The 18,034-nt window shown below is 40.3% G+C and overlaps 2 protein-coding genes across 3 annotated transcripts in view; both read left to right on the top strand.

Moving 5' to 3' along the window:
- polm (polymerase (DNA directed), mu) overlaps nt 1-18,034 on the top strand; it is a 392,822-nt gene that overhangs the window by 102,340 nt on the left and 272,448 nt on the right. The gene's annotated exons all lie outside the window — the stretch shown is intronic.
- On the top strand, nt 101-16,517 carry LOC135518212 (RING finger protein 122). Of its 2 annotated transcripts, none has more exons than XM_064943196.1 (6): nt 101-803; nt 2,091-2,282; nt 13,080-13,125; nt 13,432-13,473; nt 13,588-13,667; nt 15,166-16,517. In XM_064943196.1, exons 2-6 carry the CDS (start codon nt 2,173-2,175, stop codon nt 15,278-15,280), a joined length of 393 nt encoding a protein of 130 aa, XP_064799268.1. In that variant the 5' UTR covers nt 101-803; nt 2,091-2,172; the 3' UTR covers nt 15,281-16,517. The 2 variants fall into 2 exon arrangements, with proteins under 2 accessions (XP_064799268.1, XP_064799267.1); XM_064943195.1 differs by having other exon boundaries at nt 13,585-13,667.

Genomic DNA, 18,034 nt, shown 5'->3' with positions numbered 1-18,034 from the left:
AGCTTAGCAGCACTGAAAATAACGCAATGTCTGAACTTCAAGCTCTGTCTCAGAAGTGTACGCGCCTCCCCGCGTCTCTCTCTCATTGTGAAAGGGCGGGGAAGGAGAGAGGAGGCAAGGAAAAGGAATTGTTTCCAATCCACGCATTCATCAACATTAGCAGCAATTGTAGCTGTAACGGTAATGATGTGTATGACGATACCAAGGCAGGACTTGTGTCCTTAGGATAATAACGACAGATGTATAACCCTCAAGCCAAATTGTCTACAGATGCAACCCAGCACAGATGTGGTAAGATACGATACACATCACTCATCACTTGCCTGTCAACTTTTTTTCGAAATCTTTTTTTGTCTCACATTTAATACCTCATGGTAAGCCACTTGCACAAACGTAAGTTCATCTAGTTTCGATTTGCTTGAGTTGTCAACTAACGTGAATTGAACGTGAAATCAACGGGAGAAAATAAATTCCCTTACGTTGTTGGCGTTTTGCAAACCTTGAACTGACGTGAAAACCACGTTGATTCATCCAGTTGTTGCCCAGTGGGAAGATTTTTTTTTTTAATCGTTTGTCTTTTTGGGGTGGGACATTGTAAAAGAGGGGGAGAGAGAGAGAGAGAGAGAGAGAGAGAGAGAGAGAGAGAAAGAAAGAAAAAGACAGAGAGAGAATAGTCCAGATGTGAGACGTGACGCGCTGCCGGACGAGCCAGACACGACGATCCAGTGTTTTGATGAAGAATAGAAAATGTTCTACCATCGAGGGAAAGTCTGCGCTATTGATGGGCTTTCGAATTTATAACGGTAAGCATAGGACACATTTGTTTCTCTGAATGTTTCTTGTTTTTCAAAAGATTGACTTAATCGCTGTGTGATATTACATTTTTTTGATGGCCATGCAAGAAGATTTAGGAGCTGACACCATTTGACTTTTTTAATGAGAAACTGTGTGATAATGCGCAATTTTAGCGGATAACACTAGAATTACATGGATTCAGTATATATCATATTTTCTAATACATTGGAACGTCGACGATACATATCCTCCGTTGATAAATACATAATAGGCTAAGATCATCATGATGTTATCATGTCATTGTCCCTTGGTGACTTGACGTCACCGTGAATGTGCAGTGTGCACAACTTAACTTTTGTGCGCAGACAGTTCTTGATATCCAAGTGTGTTTATCGCAAGTTTACGACGAGTAAACTTTCTTCAGAATGATTACCTCCTTATATTACACACACCTATACATTTATCTTCAGATACTCTTCGCAAAGAAACTGAATGAAGTGTTTCGAAATCAGTCTCATATCCAGTTTCTCTTCCAACATCTGCCCATTAGTGTGCAGACACACACACCATAAACCTGCTGTGCGTGTGTGTGTACACACAAGGGGATTTTATACTCTGCCTGAGAGGTAATGCATAACATTGACATTAATAGTGAACTCCTTCCTTATTTGCCAGGTCGCAAGTGTAAATGAGAACTTATTCTCAACTTGCCTATCTGGTTAAATAAAAAATAAATAAAACCATTTTGGGTTGGAGGCTGAGTGCACCCCTGTGATCTCGGTTCTCTTAGCCAATGAACTGACCATGTGCCTCTTGACTAATATAGCTTAGGCATGTAAACAGTGTCTGTAGCCAATGGCCTGCCTAGGTCAGTGTGTGTGTGTGTAGGTTGTTGTACTTGCCTGACAATATCTCTAGAGGCATTAGTGCTGTAAAGTCTTAGAGGACTAGGGCATCAGTAAGCCCATAGATAGACAACAGTCAGAGATATATGATAATCATTCCTCCCCCAATCCTTACTAACCTTCCATCAGATACTAACTGACCTTTCATCAGTGTCTAAGGACATCCTTATACCGTCAGAGTCTATATCCTGACAACTGCACAACAGCCAGACTGTATCACTTCCTGCTTTTACCAGGGCTTGTTGCCTGAACCCTCACCCACCAACAGAGACAGCCTGGGTTACATACTGTTTCTGTGTGTGTGCATCTGTGTTTTTGTGTTATGGTTACTGTATGTGCTTTTCATTATTTGTGATGAACATAAAAAATGAATAATGTGTCTCTCTCCAGGGTGTATGTGTGTGTGTCTGGTTAACCGTCAGAGGTGAAAGATCAGAGGTCACAGCAGGTCGGAGACAAGAGGTCAGGGGTCATGTCTACCGTGGCATTCCAGAACCTTCCTCTCAACATTTATATGGTCATCTTCGGGACCGGAGTCTTCGTTTTTGTCCTGAGCCTCATCTTCTGCTGCTACTTCATCAGGTAAACATATCCCTCCTATCTAGGTATCTACACTGAACACAAATATAAACGCAACAATTTCAACATAAATGTTTTATTTTGATTGAATATCCAAAACATACAATACACTTGCAGTGAAGCCGCTCAACAAATACCACACCGGTCATCCAACACTCCCATTCAGAGCGACACACAGAGGCAGCCAGGGTCAAAGCCCTGCTCAAGGGCACATCAACAGATCTCCCACAAGGCCAAAAACAGGGACCCGAACCCTCCAAGATCCCCCACAGTTCCCCAAACCCAATAATAAATAAATAAATAATGATGATACAAAATACAATTAATTACATTTCCCACCACCAAGAAAATTAACTAAAGAGAATAAAGGAAAACAGAAAACAACAATGCAAGTGTATATATATGCGGAAGGTAGCCTAGTGGTTAGAGCATTGGGCCAGTGTCCGAAAGTTTGTTAGATTAAATCCCTGAGCTGACGAGGTAAAAATGTGCCCCTGAACAAGGCAGTTAACCCACTGTTCATAGGCTGCCATTGTAAATAAGAATTTGTTCTTAACTGACTTGCCTAGTTTAACAAATACCTGCATGGCCTCAGGCAAACTGGCATTAGCTGTAAAAAATAAAAACACAAAAAAAACAACTGCCCCCTCAGTGTTATTCAAACAAACTTTTTATTATCTATTAGTTTGAATTTATTTTTTACACTTATATCTTTGGCCGTCATTCTACCTCCGGCCAGCAACTCCACTTCCACTTGTCTCCAATTCCACATCCCAATCCTCGACTTCCCTCAGCCCATCCCACCTGTCTCTGTTGGCCACCTTCTTCGGATTTCTACGCAACATATATCTTTCACATGCTGTGATGTTTAATGTATGATTTCAATCTATCTAATCAAATAGAATCCACAGATTATGAGTTGAAGATAAATACTTTTACTAAGAGTATTAGTATATTATTAATTGACTGACCCGGTCTCTCCAGATCTCCTATCAGTACTATGTCTAGGGTCAATTTTGGTTCAATGTTATGCATTTTTTGCCATTCCTGAACCTGAGACCAGAAACAGGCTACCTGAGGGCAATACCAAAATAAATGGTCTATTATTCTGTATCCTTACAACAAAATCTGCAGAGCTTTGATGATTTTGTGCCCCAAATATTCAACATTTTGTTGGTGGCAAGAATTCTATATAATAATTTTAGCTGAAAAGCATGAAATTTTGAATCTTGCGTCATTTCTATATTTCAACTCATAGATCCTGTACCATGGAATCGGTACATCAAAAATCTATTCCAAACTATTTTTCAATCTGTATGGCACAGTTGTCAACATCCTGGTCCTCAAATGTTACTGATATACCTTCCAATTTATGCTATTTTTATTCCTCTGCCAGTTTTGATCCTTTATATTGGGCAGACACCAGTTCCCTACCTCCTCACGCTGCCACCAGCCTCCTCCATTTTTGGGGTAATGCTGTAATCAATTGGTTGTACTCTTGGATTGAGCAGACCTTCCCATACAATTCTGATAACTCCATGAAAGACCTAACTCTACCATTCAAATTTACAATATAATTTAATAACAAAAAACACATTTCAAACATCTTTCCCATAAAGACAGGTATTTTATCAACCAGCACATTTGAGTTCAGCCGTAATATTTGTTGTAATATTTGTCCTATCTTTTCAGGGGGATTAAATTGAAATTGTAGCCAGCTCTGCAATGCTTGTTTGAAAAAGAGATGCGTTGAAAAAAGTATCATTTTCAATTAATCGAAAATGAGACATGGCAATCTGCACAAATGCAAAAAGGCAATTTTTAAACAATGGCTTTTCTTGGTAATCTACTTGAGAACCATTTAGGGTTTAAGTAAAACTTTTGAATAGTGACGCTTTAAAGAAGTTTATTGCTTTTATATTTAATCATCTCAACCCACCCTATTCATTATATAGATAGGCATGCTTTATTTTGTCTAGTTTAGTGTCCCAGATGAAGATAAATATTTTTTTGTCATATGATTTGAAAAACAAATCATCAGGAGTAGGCAGCGCCATAATGTCACGAACATCGTCATGAAAATGACCGGACCAAGGTGCAGCGTGGTGCGCCTACATTTTTCTTTATTTTTAAATGTCGCCAACAAAACAACAAACTAACGTGAAGCTCCGTAAGGCTATACATGCATTAAACGAAGACAACAACCCACAAATGAAAAAAAGGCTGCCTAAGTATGATTCCCAATCAGAGACAACGATAGACAGCTGTCCCTGATTGAGAATCATACCCGGCCAAAAACAAAGAACCGGAAAGCATAGACTTTCCCACCTGAATCACAGCCTGACCAAAAGAACAGAATTAAAGGATCTCTACGATCAGGGTGTGACACATAAGTAAGTGAGTAAACTGAGATATGACTAAGGAGTTAATCAGGGCAATTTTTCCATAAATAGACAGGTATTTACCTCTCCATGTTTGCAGGATCTTGTCTATTTTTACAAGTTTTGTATTGAAATTCATTGTGGAGTGCTTATTTGCATATTTTGTGATATGAATACCAAGTATGTCTACTTCACCGTCAGCCCATTTTATAGGTAAACTGCAGGGTAATGTAAAAGTTGTATTTTTTAAAGATCCAATACGTATTTATTGTACACTTATCATAACTTTTCTGGACTCAAATAGAATTATCTAGATCTTCAATGAGACATTGCAGGGATCTAGCTTGCACACTTAATATAAAAGTTGAGTTATTGGCATACATGCACACCTCTGTTTTTAAGCCTTGGATTTCTAATCCTCTAATGTTGTTATTAGATCTGATTTTAATAGCTAGCATTTCGGTGGCCATAACGAATAGATATGGTGACAGCGGACACCCATGTTTCACTCCTCTTGACAATTCAAAACTCTGAGAAGTAGTCGTTACTAACTATTTTACCCCTGGGGTTGCTATACATTACTTTTACCCATTTTATAAGACAATCACCGAAAATGAGAAAATCCTGGCATTTATAAATAAAATCTAGTCTTACTTTATCAAATAACTTTTCAAAATTCCCTATAAATACCAGGCCTGGCTTCTTAGATGTTTCATGATCTATTATTTCTCGTAGTTCTAGTAATCTCCAATGTATCATCCACGTAAAAAAACTCTGATCAGGATGAACAATACCTGGTAGAAAATAAAATAATTGTGAGTGCTATGCATTTTGCTAATATTTTTGCATCACAACATTGAAGTGTAAGGGGCCTCCAGTTTTTTAGATAGACTGGGTCTATATATTTGCCGTCTGTCTTGTTTTAATAATAGTGACATCAGACCTTCCAGCTGAATACCTGACAGACTACCATTTCTATAGGAGTAGTTAAAACAATCTAACAATTGAGCTTTTAGTATATAAAAAAGGCATGATATACCTCAACCAGCATGCCATCAAGCCCTGGGGTTTTTCCAGACTGAAAGGATTTAATAGTCTCAAAGTTCTTCCTCTGTAATTTGTCCTTCGCACTGATCTTTCTGTACATTTGTTAATTTTCATTTTTTTTGTATTTGGAAATAATTCCTTAACGTAATCTTCATTCAGTGGGAGAGGATGAGATGGAAAAGAGAACATCTGCTTAAAATACTTAGCTTCCTCTCAAAATATAATTTGGAGAATTATAGATGAGTCTGTCTTCAGTAACGAGTTTCTGCAAATTATTTTTGTTAGCGTTCCTTTGTTGGAGATTCAGGAAGAATTTTGTGCATTTTTCTCCATATTCCATTCAGTTTGCTCTATTTTTGTAATAGATTACATTAGATCGTTCTTGAATAAGTTCCTCAAGTTCTTTTTGTTTTTCCTCTCACTTATTTTTTATCTCTGTAGTGTCAGAGGTCCCTTGTTAGTCCTGTCTCTTTAGCCAGAAGCTGCGTTTTTATTATTGAGGAATGCTGAATATAAGTTTCTCTGAAGGTACATTTTAAAGGTATCCCAAACAATAAAGGGATTTGTTGAACCTACAGTCGGGCAAAAAAGTATTTAGTCAGCCACCAATTGTGCAAGTTCTCCCACTTAAAAAGATGAGGCCTGTAATTTTCATCATAGGTACACTTCAACTATGACAGACAAAATGAGGGGAAAAAATCCAGACAATCACATTGTAGGATTTTAAAAATAATTTATTTGCAAATTATGGTGGAAAATAAGTATTTGGTCAATAACAAAAGTTTCTCAATACTTTGTTATATAGCCTTTGTTGGCAATGACAGAGGTCAAACGATTTCTGTAAGTCTTCACAAGGTTTTCACACACTGTTGCTGGTATTTTGGCCCATTCCTCCATGCAGATCTCCTCTAGAGCAGTGATGTTTTGGGGCTGTTGCTGGGCAACATGGACTTTCAACTCCCTCCAAAGATTTTCTATGGGGTTGAGATCTGGAGACTGGCTAGGCCACTCCAGGACCTTGAAATGCTTCTTATGAAGCCACTCCTTCGTTGCCCAGGCGTTGTGTTTGGGATCATTGACATGCTGAAAGACCCAGCCACGTTGCATCTTCAATGCCCTTGCTGATGGGAGGTTTTCACTCAATCTCACGATACATGGCCCCATTCATTCTTTCCTTTACACGGATCAGTCGTCCTGGTCCCTTTGCAGAAAAACAGCCCCAAAGCATGATGTTTCCACCCCCATGCTTCACAGTAGGTATGGTGTTCTTTGGATGCAACTCAGCATTCTTTGTCCTCCAAACATGACGAGTTGAGTTTTTACCAACAAGTTTTATTTTTGTTTCATCTGACCATATGACATTCTCCTAATCTGCTTCTGGATCATCCAAATGCTCTCTAGCAAACTTCAGACGGGCCTGGACATGTACTGGCTTAAGCAAGGGGACACGTCTGGCACTGCAGGATTTGAGTCCCTGGCGGCGTAGTGTGTTACTGATGGTAGGCGTTGTTACTTTGGTCCCAGCTCTCTGCAGGTTATTCACTAGGTCCCCCCGTGTGGTTCTGGGATTTTTGCTCACCGTTCTTGTGATCATTTTGACCCCACGGGGTGAGATCTTGCGTGGAGCCCCAGATCGAGGGAGATTATCAGTGGTCTTGTATGTCTTCCATTCCCTAATAATTGCTCCCACAGTTGATTTCTTCAAACCAAGCTGCTTACCTATTGCAGATTCAGTCTTCCCAGCCTGGTGCACGTCTACAATTTTGTTTCTGGTGTTCTTTGACAGCTCTTTAGTCTTGGCCATAGTGAAGTTTGGAGTGTGACTGTTTGAGGTTGTGGACAGGTGTCTTTTATACTGATAACAAGTTCAAACAGGTTCCATTAATACAGGTAACGAGTGGAGGACAGAGGAGCCTCTTAAAGAAGAAGTTACAGGTCTGTGAGAGCCAGAAATCTTGCTTGTTTGTAGGTGACCAAATACTTATTTTACACCATAATTAGCAAATAAATTCATAAATCCTACAATGTGATTTTCTGGATTCTTTTTTTTCATTTTGTTTGTCATAGTTGAAGTGTACCTATGATCAAAATTACAGGCCTCTAATCTTTTTAAGTGGGAGAACTTGCACAATTGGTGGCTGACTAAATACCTTTTTCCCCCACTGTATATTGTATTGGAAAAATTCTGTTATAAATGATTTTGTCTTAGTTAAAAATAAGTTGTCCTCCAGTCAACTTTGATTAAATTTCCATTGTCCACGTGGAAAATCTATAAGAGTTATGTGAAGACCAATTAGATGATCCGATCGCATTCTGTCTCCTATTAAAACTTTTACAACCTTTGATGCAAGAGCGAAAAAGACAGGAAAGTAGTCAAGACGATTAGCTTGATTAAGTCTCCTCCATGTATATCTCACTCGGCTGGGTTTTTAAGTCTCCAAATAGCCACTATTTCTAATGTGTCCATAATATTTTGTAATTTTCTTAAGGGCATGGTGATAGTTTGTAGAGTGATTTCCTTTACGGTCCATTGAGGTACTTAACACTGTTATAGTCTCCTACCATAATGATTTGATAATTTGTTGCCTGTAAGTTCAATAAATTGGTATAAATATTTTCAAAGAAGTGTAGATCATCCTGAACCATAGATTAATAAGACAAATCTCTTTTTTTGTCCACTTTCATATTCAAAAAGATCCACCTTCCTTGCGAATCTTTCCTGACTATTTGCAGATTCAGGTTAACATTTTTGTTAATTAATATCATCACACCTTTTGAGTTCCTTTGTCCAAGACACAAAATTATTTCACCACTCACCATTCCTTTTTCCACGCAACTTCATCTAAATATGTAGTGAGTTTCCTGTGAACAGTATATGTTATATTCCTTTTCTTTTAGCTACATAAAGACTCATCTTTTATTATGATCAGCTAAACTGTTACAGTTATAACTGGCTATACTTATTTCACCCCTTACCATAAATAGATACTATTCTCAGTCTAAATTGACCATCAGTGCTTGTAAAGTTATTGCCATAAAAGTTATTATGACGGTCAAAATTAGACCTTTCAAATGTCTGATATTTAGAATTCAAGAAATGGGTTCGAGCAATATTTGTTTTATTTCGTTTGCCTGTGAGCCAATGCCACAGATTTTAGAAAATTGAGACAAGATATTATGTGTGTAGTAAATCTGAGTAGGTTGATGTGATTTAGTGAGAGTGTGTACGATATCTGTATAAGAGTAAGACTATAATGTGTGATGTCCAAATAAATAACTGCCAATGTGCTTGGTTGAGTGTCTGTGTGTAACATGAGGTACGTGTAGCCTTAATATTCATGATGATAATTGTAATCCATATCGTATTGCCATCATAGTTGCCTCAATTACATTTAACATCATTGAAAAACACATCCCAGCATTTCCATAGCAATTGATGTTTCCCATGATCATGAAAGAGATCTTGCATTACTATAGACGGCTTCACTACAGTACAAATGTATCCCGTACAATATGTTATCATTCCCCAATGTCCCTATTCTTATATCTTCCCCTTGCTGGTTGTAAACATATATAAACATGTAGACAAAGACATAGAAAAGATCAACAAACAAGAAACATTGAATTATAGAACAGTTCTCGACAATAGGGAGAGGGTGAGAGAAGAGAGCGAGATCAAGTGTGTATGTATAAGTCCGTATGTGTAAGTGAGCATGTAATTGAGTACATTTATGCTCATATCCACTTCATAGTGTTCAGATATTTTTACAGTTTCTATACTTTCTTTTTTTCGTAACCTGAAGTCCTTATAGGATTTAGTACAGCCATTGTGTTATGGAGCTGTCTCGGAATAGCTGTCCATCTATAAAGAGTTTGTCCACAATGAGAAAGGCAGCTTACCCCTCTCTCTCTGATGCCTCTGCTCGGGAAACAGCCTCTTGCGATGTTCGTTTATCTCCCATGGAAATTGGTCATTGAGACCGAATTTGGTCCCTTTTAAGCTCCCTTCCCCTGCTTTTGATCAGCTCTTTTTGTTGGTAGTGTTCAAATTTTGTGACGATTGGTCGGGGAGCCTTGGTCTTGTTGCTGCAAGTCTGTGTACTCGGTGGAAGGCCACCTTGTTTACAGTCTCTAGAGGAAGTTTCAAGGCGGATTGCATGAACTCTCTGATCGCGCCCTCTGGATTATTGGAAGCGTCCTCAGGAATCCCAGAAAATATTAGATTTTCACGCATGCTACAACTATGTCTAGTAGCGACTCCCTCATCACCCTGTTTTCCCTGAATAGACCTATGTTAGAATCGTGGATTTTTACCTTGGCTGTGAGTGCGTTGTTCTCTCCTTGGAGCATGAGAATTTCACTCTGGCTAAACTCCAAACTCCCCCTCAGCCCTGCTACCTCCTCACAACTTTTCCAGTATTGCATGGATTCCATCCAGAGCACTGGCCTCTACTTCAACGGAAAGTAAATTGTCCGTGTCTGTAGATGAATCAGTCTTTCTTTTTTTGTCAGGTTAGATCTTTTGAGGTAGCTTGCTCTTTCCATGATGGAGTATGTTGTTCCTACATAGAGTAAAGCTGTTGGTACTCGTCGATTTCCCTCAGGATCTGCTTAGTATCCAGGTTGGCTTTTTACTGCAACCAATTGTTTACAAAAAGTTTTTAACAATGTGTCTTTCCCACAATGACGACCTGTGTTTCTCTAGTACAGCCACCGAGCACTGTTGTTTGGTTAGTGGTGTTTACTAGCTGTTAAAAGCTAACCGCGTCGTGGAATTAATGCAAAAACAAGTTTTTATTTAAAATATTTTACTGAGTTACAGTTTACATAAAGAAATCAGTAAATTTAAATAAATTCAAAAGTCCCTAATCTATGGATTTCACACGACTGGGAATACAGATATGCATCTGTTGGTCACAGAACTTTAAAAAAGGTAGGGGCGTGGATCAGAAAACCAGTCAGTATCTGGTGTGACCACCATTTACCTCCTTCAGCGTGACACATCTCCTTCGCATAGAGTTGATCAGGCTGTTGATTGGCCTGTGAAATGGTGTCCCACTCCTCTACAATGGCTGTGCGATGTTGCTGGATATTGGCGGGAACTGGAACACGCTGTTTTACACATTGTTCCAGAGCATCCCAAACATGTTCAAATGGTGACATGTTTGGTGGGTACGCAGGCCATGGAAGAACTGGGACATTTTCAGTTTCCAGGAATTGTGTACAGATCCTTGTGACATGGGGCCGTGCATTATCATGCGTATATGAGGTGATGGCGGGTGGATGAATGGCACGACTATGGGTTTCAAGATTTTGTCACGGTATTTCTGTGCATTCAAATTGCCATCTGTAAAATGCAATCGTGATTGTTATCCATTTCTTATGCCTGCTCATACCATAACCCCACCTCCACCATAGGCCCGTACATTTGAAACCAGGATTAATCCGTGAAGTGCACACTTCTTCAGTGTGCCAGTGGCCATCGAGGGTGATTATTTGCCCACTTAATTTGGTTGCTCAGGTCAAGACCCTGGTGAGGACGACAAGCACACAGATGAGCTTCCCTGAGACTGTTTCTGACAGTTTGTACAGAAATTCTTCAGTTGTGCAAACCCACGGTTTCATCAGCTGTCCAGGTGCCTGGTCTCAGACGATCCCGCAGGTGAAGAAGCAGGATTTGGAGGTCCTGGGCTGGTGTGGTAACACGTGATCTGTGGTTGGGAAGCCGGTTGGACGTACTACCAAATTCTCTAAAATGACGTTGGAGGCGGCTTATGGTAGAGGATAGTTCTCTGGTAAAAGCTCCGGTGGAGATTCTTGCAGTCAGTATGCCAATTTCACACTTCCTCAAAACTTAAGACATTTGTGGCATTGTGTTGTGTGACAAAACTGCCAGTCTTTGAATGCCCCCCCCCCCCAGCACAAGGTGCAACTGTTTAATCAGCTTCTTGATGTGCCACACCTTTCAGGTGAATGGATTATCTTGGAAAAATATAAATATTCACTAACAGGTATGTAAACACATTTGTGCTCAACATTTGAGAGAAATACACTTTTTGTGCATATGGAAAATGTCTGTGATCATTTATTTCAACTCATGAAACATGGGACCAACATTTTACATGTTGCGTTTATATTTTTGTTCAGTCTCTCTATCATTCTGTCTTTTGGAACCCTTTTGTCTAAGAGTGTAGTGGTGGCTGCATCATGTTATGGGTATGCTTGTAAGTATTAAGAGTTTTTCAGGATAAAAAATTAATGGAATGGAGCTAAGCACAGGCAAAATCCTAGAGGAAAACCTGGTTCAGTCGGCTTTTCACCAGAGACTGGGAGATGAATTCACCTTTCAGCAGGACAGTAACCTGAAGCACAAGGCCAGTGATCAAAAATCTCAATTTAAACAATTTAAAATTCAGGCTGTAACAAAATGTATAAAAGTAATGGGGTTTGAATACTTTCTGAAGGCACTGTAAGTGATGGGACCTGAGTTATGAGAATACATCTATGGCTGTGAGTGTGTGTGAGAGACTGTTATTACCGTTACTGTGACTAAGGTTTCTCTAAAATTGTTGGCATGGGAGATCCCCTTCTGACCCCCTCCTCACCCCTCCCTAGGTTTCCTCTGTCCTTAAGTACTTCCCAACTCGAACAATCAGTTACAAATGCTTATCAGCATAGTTTGAGTCTATTTAAGGCTTCAGGCAGCAGCCTCAGGCTGGAACTAAAAGTATGGTGTGTTTCTCTTGTGACAAAGAGGATATATGACTGTGAGATGGAGACTGCTCTGGTGTCTGAAGAGCTCTGGAGACTTTTTTTTACTAGGCAAGTCTCTTAACAACAAATTCTTATTTTCAATGATGGCCTAGAAACAGTGGGTTAACTGCCTTATTCAGGGGCAGAATGACACATTTTTACCTTGTCAGCTTAGGGATTTGACTTTGCAACCTTTCGGTTACTAGTCCAACACTCTAACCACTAGGCTACCTGTGCACAACACAGCATGGTGTCCAGGGTATGACCCTCTCTGCTCCACAATGTGGTCCTTTCACCGTGGCAGAGAGGAGAGAAAAGGGGGCCCATTGAAACTGAGTGGGCACAGTGAGTGCGTGCCTCTTTACTAAGATTTATCTTTTGGATAAACAAGTAGTACCGTATATGGTCATTTGTACACAGAATTAATGAAAAAATATTGGACTTGGTCAATTCCAAGACTGAGATGACAAATGTCATCATAACTATCTCTGTGTATATTGCTCTTGGAAGCTGCCAGTGTCAGCGGATGTCACTCAAACAGGTTGATTGTGTGTCTGTCTGTCTTCTCACTCAGTTGTACTAAGTCTCTCCTCCATTTCTGCTCTCTCCTCCCTCCCAGTAAACTGAGGCACCAGGCCCAACGAGAGAGGTTTGGATATAAAGCGGTAAGCTAACTCAGGGTCAATTCAAAATCACCTTTAGTGCAGTCGTGCTGTGCAGATCTTCAGAAGCACCTGGATTAGTGTTTTAACATCTCAGGAATGCATTAGAGAAATCTATTGTAACTGCAAAAAAAATCAGCCTGGAATGCCATCTCAATTTTCATAGTGTCTCAGGCCACCATGTGATGAGTGCAGAAACATCCAAATTATATTTTAGTCATCAAACATCCCCTCATCTTTTGAACTAAAAATGTGTTTCATTCTATGTTTCTCTCAATTCTAGCTCTAATCAATTATGCTTTTTCACAGGTGGTGTTCAAAGGGGATACAAAGAAACTCAATCTACACGGGGTTAGTTCTGTCACCTGTTTAGTCTCTCTCTCTCCCTGTCTCGCTCTCTCTCATCTCCTGGTTTATTTTTCTCTCCCCCCATTGCTCTCCCTCCCCTTCTCTCAATCACAGCAGACATGTGCAGTGTGCTTGGAGGACTTCAGAGTGAAAGATGAGCTAGGAGTGTTGCCATGCCAACATGCCTTTCACCGGAGGCAAGTGTCACCTCACCACACACTAAGCAGATATAAATTATGTGCGTGTGTGTTACTGGGGTGTTTCTTGTCCTACAGGTGCCTGGTGAAATTGCTAGGTGTGTGTGTGTGTGCGCGTACCCAGTACCAGTACCCAGTCATTCAAGGGTTTTTCTTTATTTTTACTATTTTCTACATTGTAGAATAATAATGAAGACATCAAAACTATGAAATAACACATCTATATATTTTAGATTCTTCAAAATAGCCACCTTTTGCCTTGATTGGAGCTTTGCACACTCTTGGCATGCTCTCAACCATCTTCACCTGGAATGCTTTTCCAATAGTCTTGAAGAAGTTCCATCATATGCTGAGCACTTTTTGGCTGCTTTTCCTTCCCTCTGCGTTCCAACTCATCCCAAAACATCTCAATTGGGTTGAGGTCAGATGATTGTGGAGGCCAGGTCATCTGATCTAGCACTCCATCACGGTCAAATAGCCCTTACACAGTCTGGAGGTGTGTTGGGTCATTGTCCTGTTGAAAAACAAATGATAGTCCCACTAAGCCCAAACCAGATGGGATGGCGTATCACTGCATGATGCTGTGGTAGCCATGCTGGTTAAGTGTGCCTTATTCTAAATAAATCAGTGTCACCAGCAAAGCACCCCCACACCATCACCTCCTCCATGCTTCACTGTGGGAAACACACAGGCAGAGATTATCCGTTCACCTACTCTACGTTCACAAAGACACGGCGGTTGGAACCAAAAATCTAAAATTTGGACTCATCAGACCAAAGGACAGATTTCCACCAGTCAAATGTCCATGTAATTGGGCTGCAATTTCTGAGACTGGTAACTCTAATGAACTTATTCTCTGCAGCAGAGGTAACTCTGGGTCTTCCTTTCCTGTGGTGGTCCTCATGAGAGCCAGTTTCATCATAGCTCTTGATGGTTTTTGCGACTGCACTTTAAGAAATGTTCAAAGTTTTTGAAATGTTCCGTATTGACTTACCTTCATGTCTTAAAGCAATGATGGACTGTCGTTTCTCTTTGCTTATTTGAGCTGATCTTGACATAATATGGACTTGATCTTTTACCAAATAGGGCTATCTTCTATAAACCCCCTTACCTTGTTACAACACAACTGATTGGCTCAAACACATTAAGGAAAGAAATTCCACAAATGAACTTTTAACAAGGCAAACCCGTTAATTGAAATGCGTTCCAGGAGACTACCTCATGAAGCTGGTTGAGAGAATGCCAAGTGTGTGCAAAGCTGTCATCAAGGCAAAGGGTGGCTACTTTGAATAATATAAAATATATACTGTATTTGTTTAACACTTTTTTGCTTACTACATGATTCCATGTGTAATTTAATAGTTTTGATGTCTTCACTATTATTCTACAATGTAGAAAATAGTCAAAATAAAAAAAAACCTTGAATGAGTAGGTGTGTCCAAACTTTTGACTGGTACTGTATGTATGTGTTGTACTGACTTGTTGCTTGCCCCTGCAGATGCCTGGTGAAGTGGCTGGAGGTGCGCTGTGTGTGTCCCATGTGTAACAGGCACATCGCTGGGCCACCTGAACAACGCCACAGCCTGGGCACACTGCTGGATGAACTGGTGTAGTGGGTTGCTATGGCGATACAGCTGGAAATGAGTGGTGTAGCAAGTTGATATGACGATGCAGCTGGAAAGGACTAGTGCAGGATGTTGCTATGGTGGTACGACCGGAACAGACTGGTTTAGAGGTCCCGGTACGGACTATACATTGCTGAAGCAAAATGACCTGACAATCTATTATTAGGGACCAGTGACAAAACCACGACACCATAACTATAGGGAAACATAGCTTCAGACTTCACACATTCATGTATTGATAAGGCGATGGGACACAGGCAGCAAGTTAGAGCGTTGGGCCAGGTTGCTTGTTTGAATCCCCGAGCTGACCAAGGTGTCAATCTGTCGACGTGCCCTTGAAAAAGGAGCAACCCTAATTACTCCAGGGTTGCTGTTGATAACGGCAGACCCTGGCTGTGACCCCACTCTCTGGGGGTGTCCCAGGGAGAGTTGGGATCTGCAAAAAAACAAATGAAATAGGACAAATATAAGCACCCACCAAATTATTACCATTATGGGTACTGTAGTATGTCATGCTACACCTTATCATGTAGAATCAGTCATTTAATGACTGACTGCCGAGCCTCTACAATACGCACTCCACGCCCACTATTCAACAGACTTCCTCATGAAGAACAGATTCACAAAGCCACACAATCTGGGACAAAAACGCCACTCTCAACCCTGTCACTGTCTGGAAGAGGGGCTACCTGTGAAAAGAGAGCTTGAGAACTCAAGGGATGATAGCCCAGATAGAAATATGTAGAACAGACATGCCTTTCTGAAATCTGGAGTGAGGAATTGTCAGCTCTGTTCATGGCATATCTATCTGCAATATCCAGTATGTTACACCCTGGGGATGATGACATACAGGTATCATTATTGTGATACATTTTTTTCTGACTGTGTCACATGTCTGTGTGTCAGGTCTGTGTGTGTGTCTGTCTGTCAGGTCTGTGTGTGTGTCTGTCTGTCAGGTGTGTGTCAGGTCTGCATCCTGCTTATATTAAGTGGGTGTGACATAGTCCCTCCTACAGTTCATAACAGGAGTAACAACTTTATCCTGACAAGCCTTTCCAGTTAATTATATTTAAAGTGAAGGGAGATTTGGAACAATTCCTTTCTGTCTGGTGACGTGTACTGAAGCAGAGGCACTGCCCAATGGCAAAGTAAACATTCCCCATGTGTACAATATCTGCTTTTGTAAATATCTGAAAATACAACGTGTCCTGTTTTGATCCATGTCCACCCGTGTTTGTGGTGTGTGAACGACCAAGTCGCTTTTCTTGAATTGACAATTGCAAAGCGAACAAAAGCAACAATATCGTCAGAACTGACAAGCAAATCTTTTAGGGGTTAAAATCATATTTGTTATTAGAAATCTCTTCCGTCCTCTCTACCATGACCAGATAGTGAGTCGTACCTTCCTGTAGCTATCAGGAGTGTCACTAGAGGACAGTCCCATTGGTGCAGACGGTGGTCTGTATGAGTCATGTCATTCCTGGGTTTAGGTCAGAACACTACGCACCAGAATTCAATGAATAAGATTGTTTCCAAAATGGCACCCTAATCCCATGGTGCAGTAGAAATAGAATGCCATTTCAAACAGCCCAAATCTTGAGGTAGGATATATCACTTTGACCATGCTGAAGACGACAGAAGCAGAGTACTTTTCAAATTTATGATTTTAACCATTTGGCCTAACCTTTACTCTTAATCTCACTCCTAATCCCGGCCCTTGATTTAAAATAGATGGCCCAATATGGACAGTTTGGTTCTTTCTACCATGGTCATCAAGCAATTACCTAATTCCTGAAGGTTAAGGGAAAAACAAAACTCGAGCTATAAGTCGATAGGCCCAGTAATATGATCCTCTGAAACAACTACAACAGATAAAATAGATGAAGTTGATCAATAGTGAGCTATAGACTACAGGAGCTTCACATCTCACATAACAATGACAGAATATACCAATTTGGGTAACACTTGACTTGACACACAGCATCATAACACGTTATGACAGTCTTAACATGTCATAACAGCTGACAAACTTGTCATAACCAGTGTTGACTATATTATAACTGTCATGACACATTTAGACCTGTTATGATATACATAGCATTATTTTAGGGCTGGTTACGAGACCTACATTAGCATGTAAAAACCAACATAAACAGCCATAAAATAACTACCGTGGCGGGTTATGACACCTTCATGTAGTGCCTTCAGAAAGTATTCAGACCCCTTGACTTTTCCCACATTTTGTACGTTACAGCCACGTTCTAAAATGTATTAAATAAATGTGTTTCCTCAGTCTATACACAATACCCCATAATGACAGCGAAAACATTTATTTTTGGGGGCAAATTTAAAACAAAACAAAAACGTAAAAAAGTATTCAGCCCCTTTGCTATGAGAGTTAAAAATTGAGCTCAGGTGCATCTCGTTTCCATTGATCATCCTTGAGATGGACTCCAATGAAGTTGTAGACACACCTGTGGTAAATTCAATTGATTGGACATGTCTATACATGGTCCCACAGTTGACAGTGCATGTCAGAGCAAAATCTAAGCAATGAGGTCAAAGGAATTGTCCGTAGAGCTCCGAGAGGATTGTGTTGAGGCACAGATCTGGGGAAGGGCATCAAAATGTGCAGCATTGAAGGACCCCAATAACAGTGGCCTCCCTCATTCTTAAATAGAAAACGCTTGGAACAGCTGATGGTCACTCAGAGCTCCTCTGTGGAGATGGGAGAACCTTCCA

This window comes from Oncorhynchus masou, chromosome 28 (genome assembly GCF_036934945.1).
Source record: "Oncorhynchus masou masou isolate Uvic2021 chromosome 28, UVic_Omas_1.1, whole genome shotgun sequence".
Lineage (NCBI taxonomy): Eukaryota > Metazoa > Chordata > Actinopteri > Salmoniformes > Salmonidae > Oncorhynchus > Oncorhynchus masou.
Note: the sequence above shows the minus strand (reverse complement) of the source record. Positions and strands in the feature narration are given on the sequence as shown.

What these genes read in the sequence shown, in the direction of transcription:
- LOC135518212 (XM_064943195.1), top strand. Translation starts at nt 2,173, where the DNA reads ATGTCTACCGTGGCATTCCAGAACCTTCCTCTCAACATTTATATGGTC. An exon ending in AGAGGTTTGGATATAAAGCG is followed by an intron (nt 13,126 to 13,431) that starts GTAAGCTAACTC and finishes GCTTTTTCACAG; the next exon opens with GTGGTGTTCAAAGGGGATAC. An exon ending in CAACATGCCTTTCACCGGAG is followed by an intron (nt 13,668 to 15,165) that starts GCAAGTGTCACC and finishes TTGCCCCTGCAG; the next exon opens with ATGCCTGGTGAAGTGGCTGG.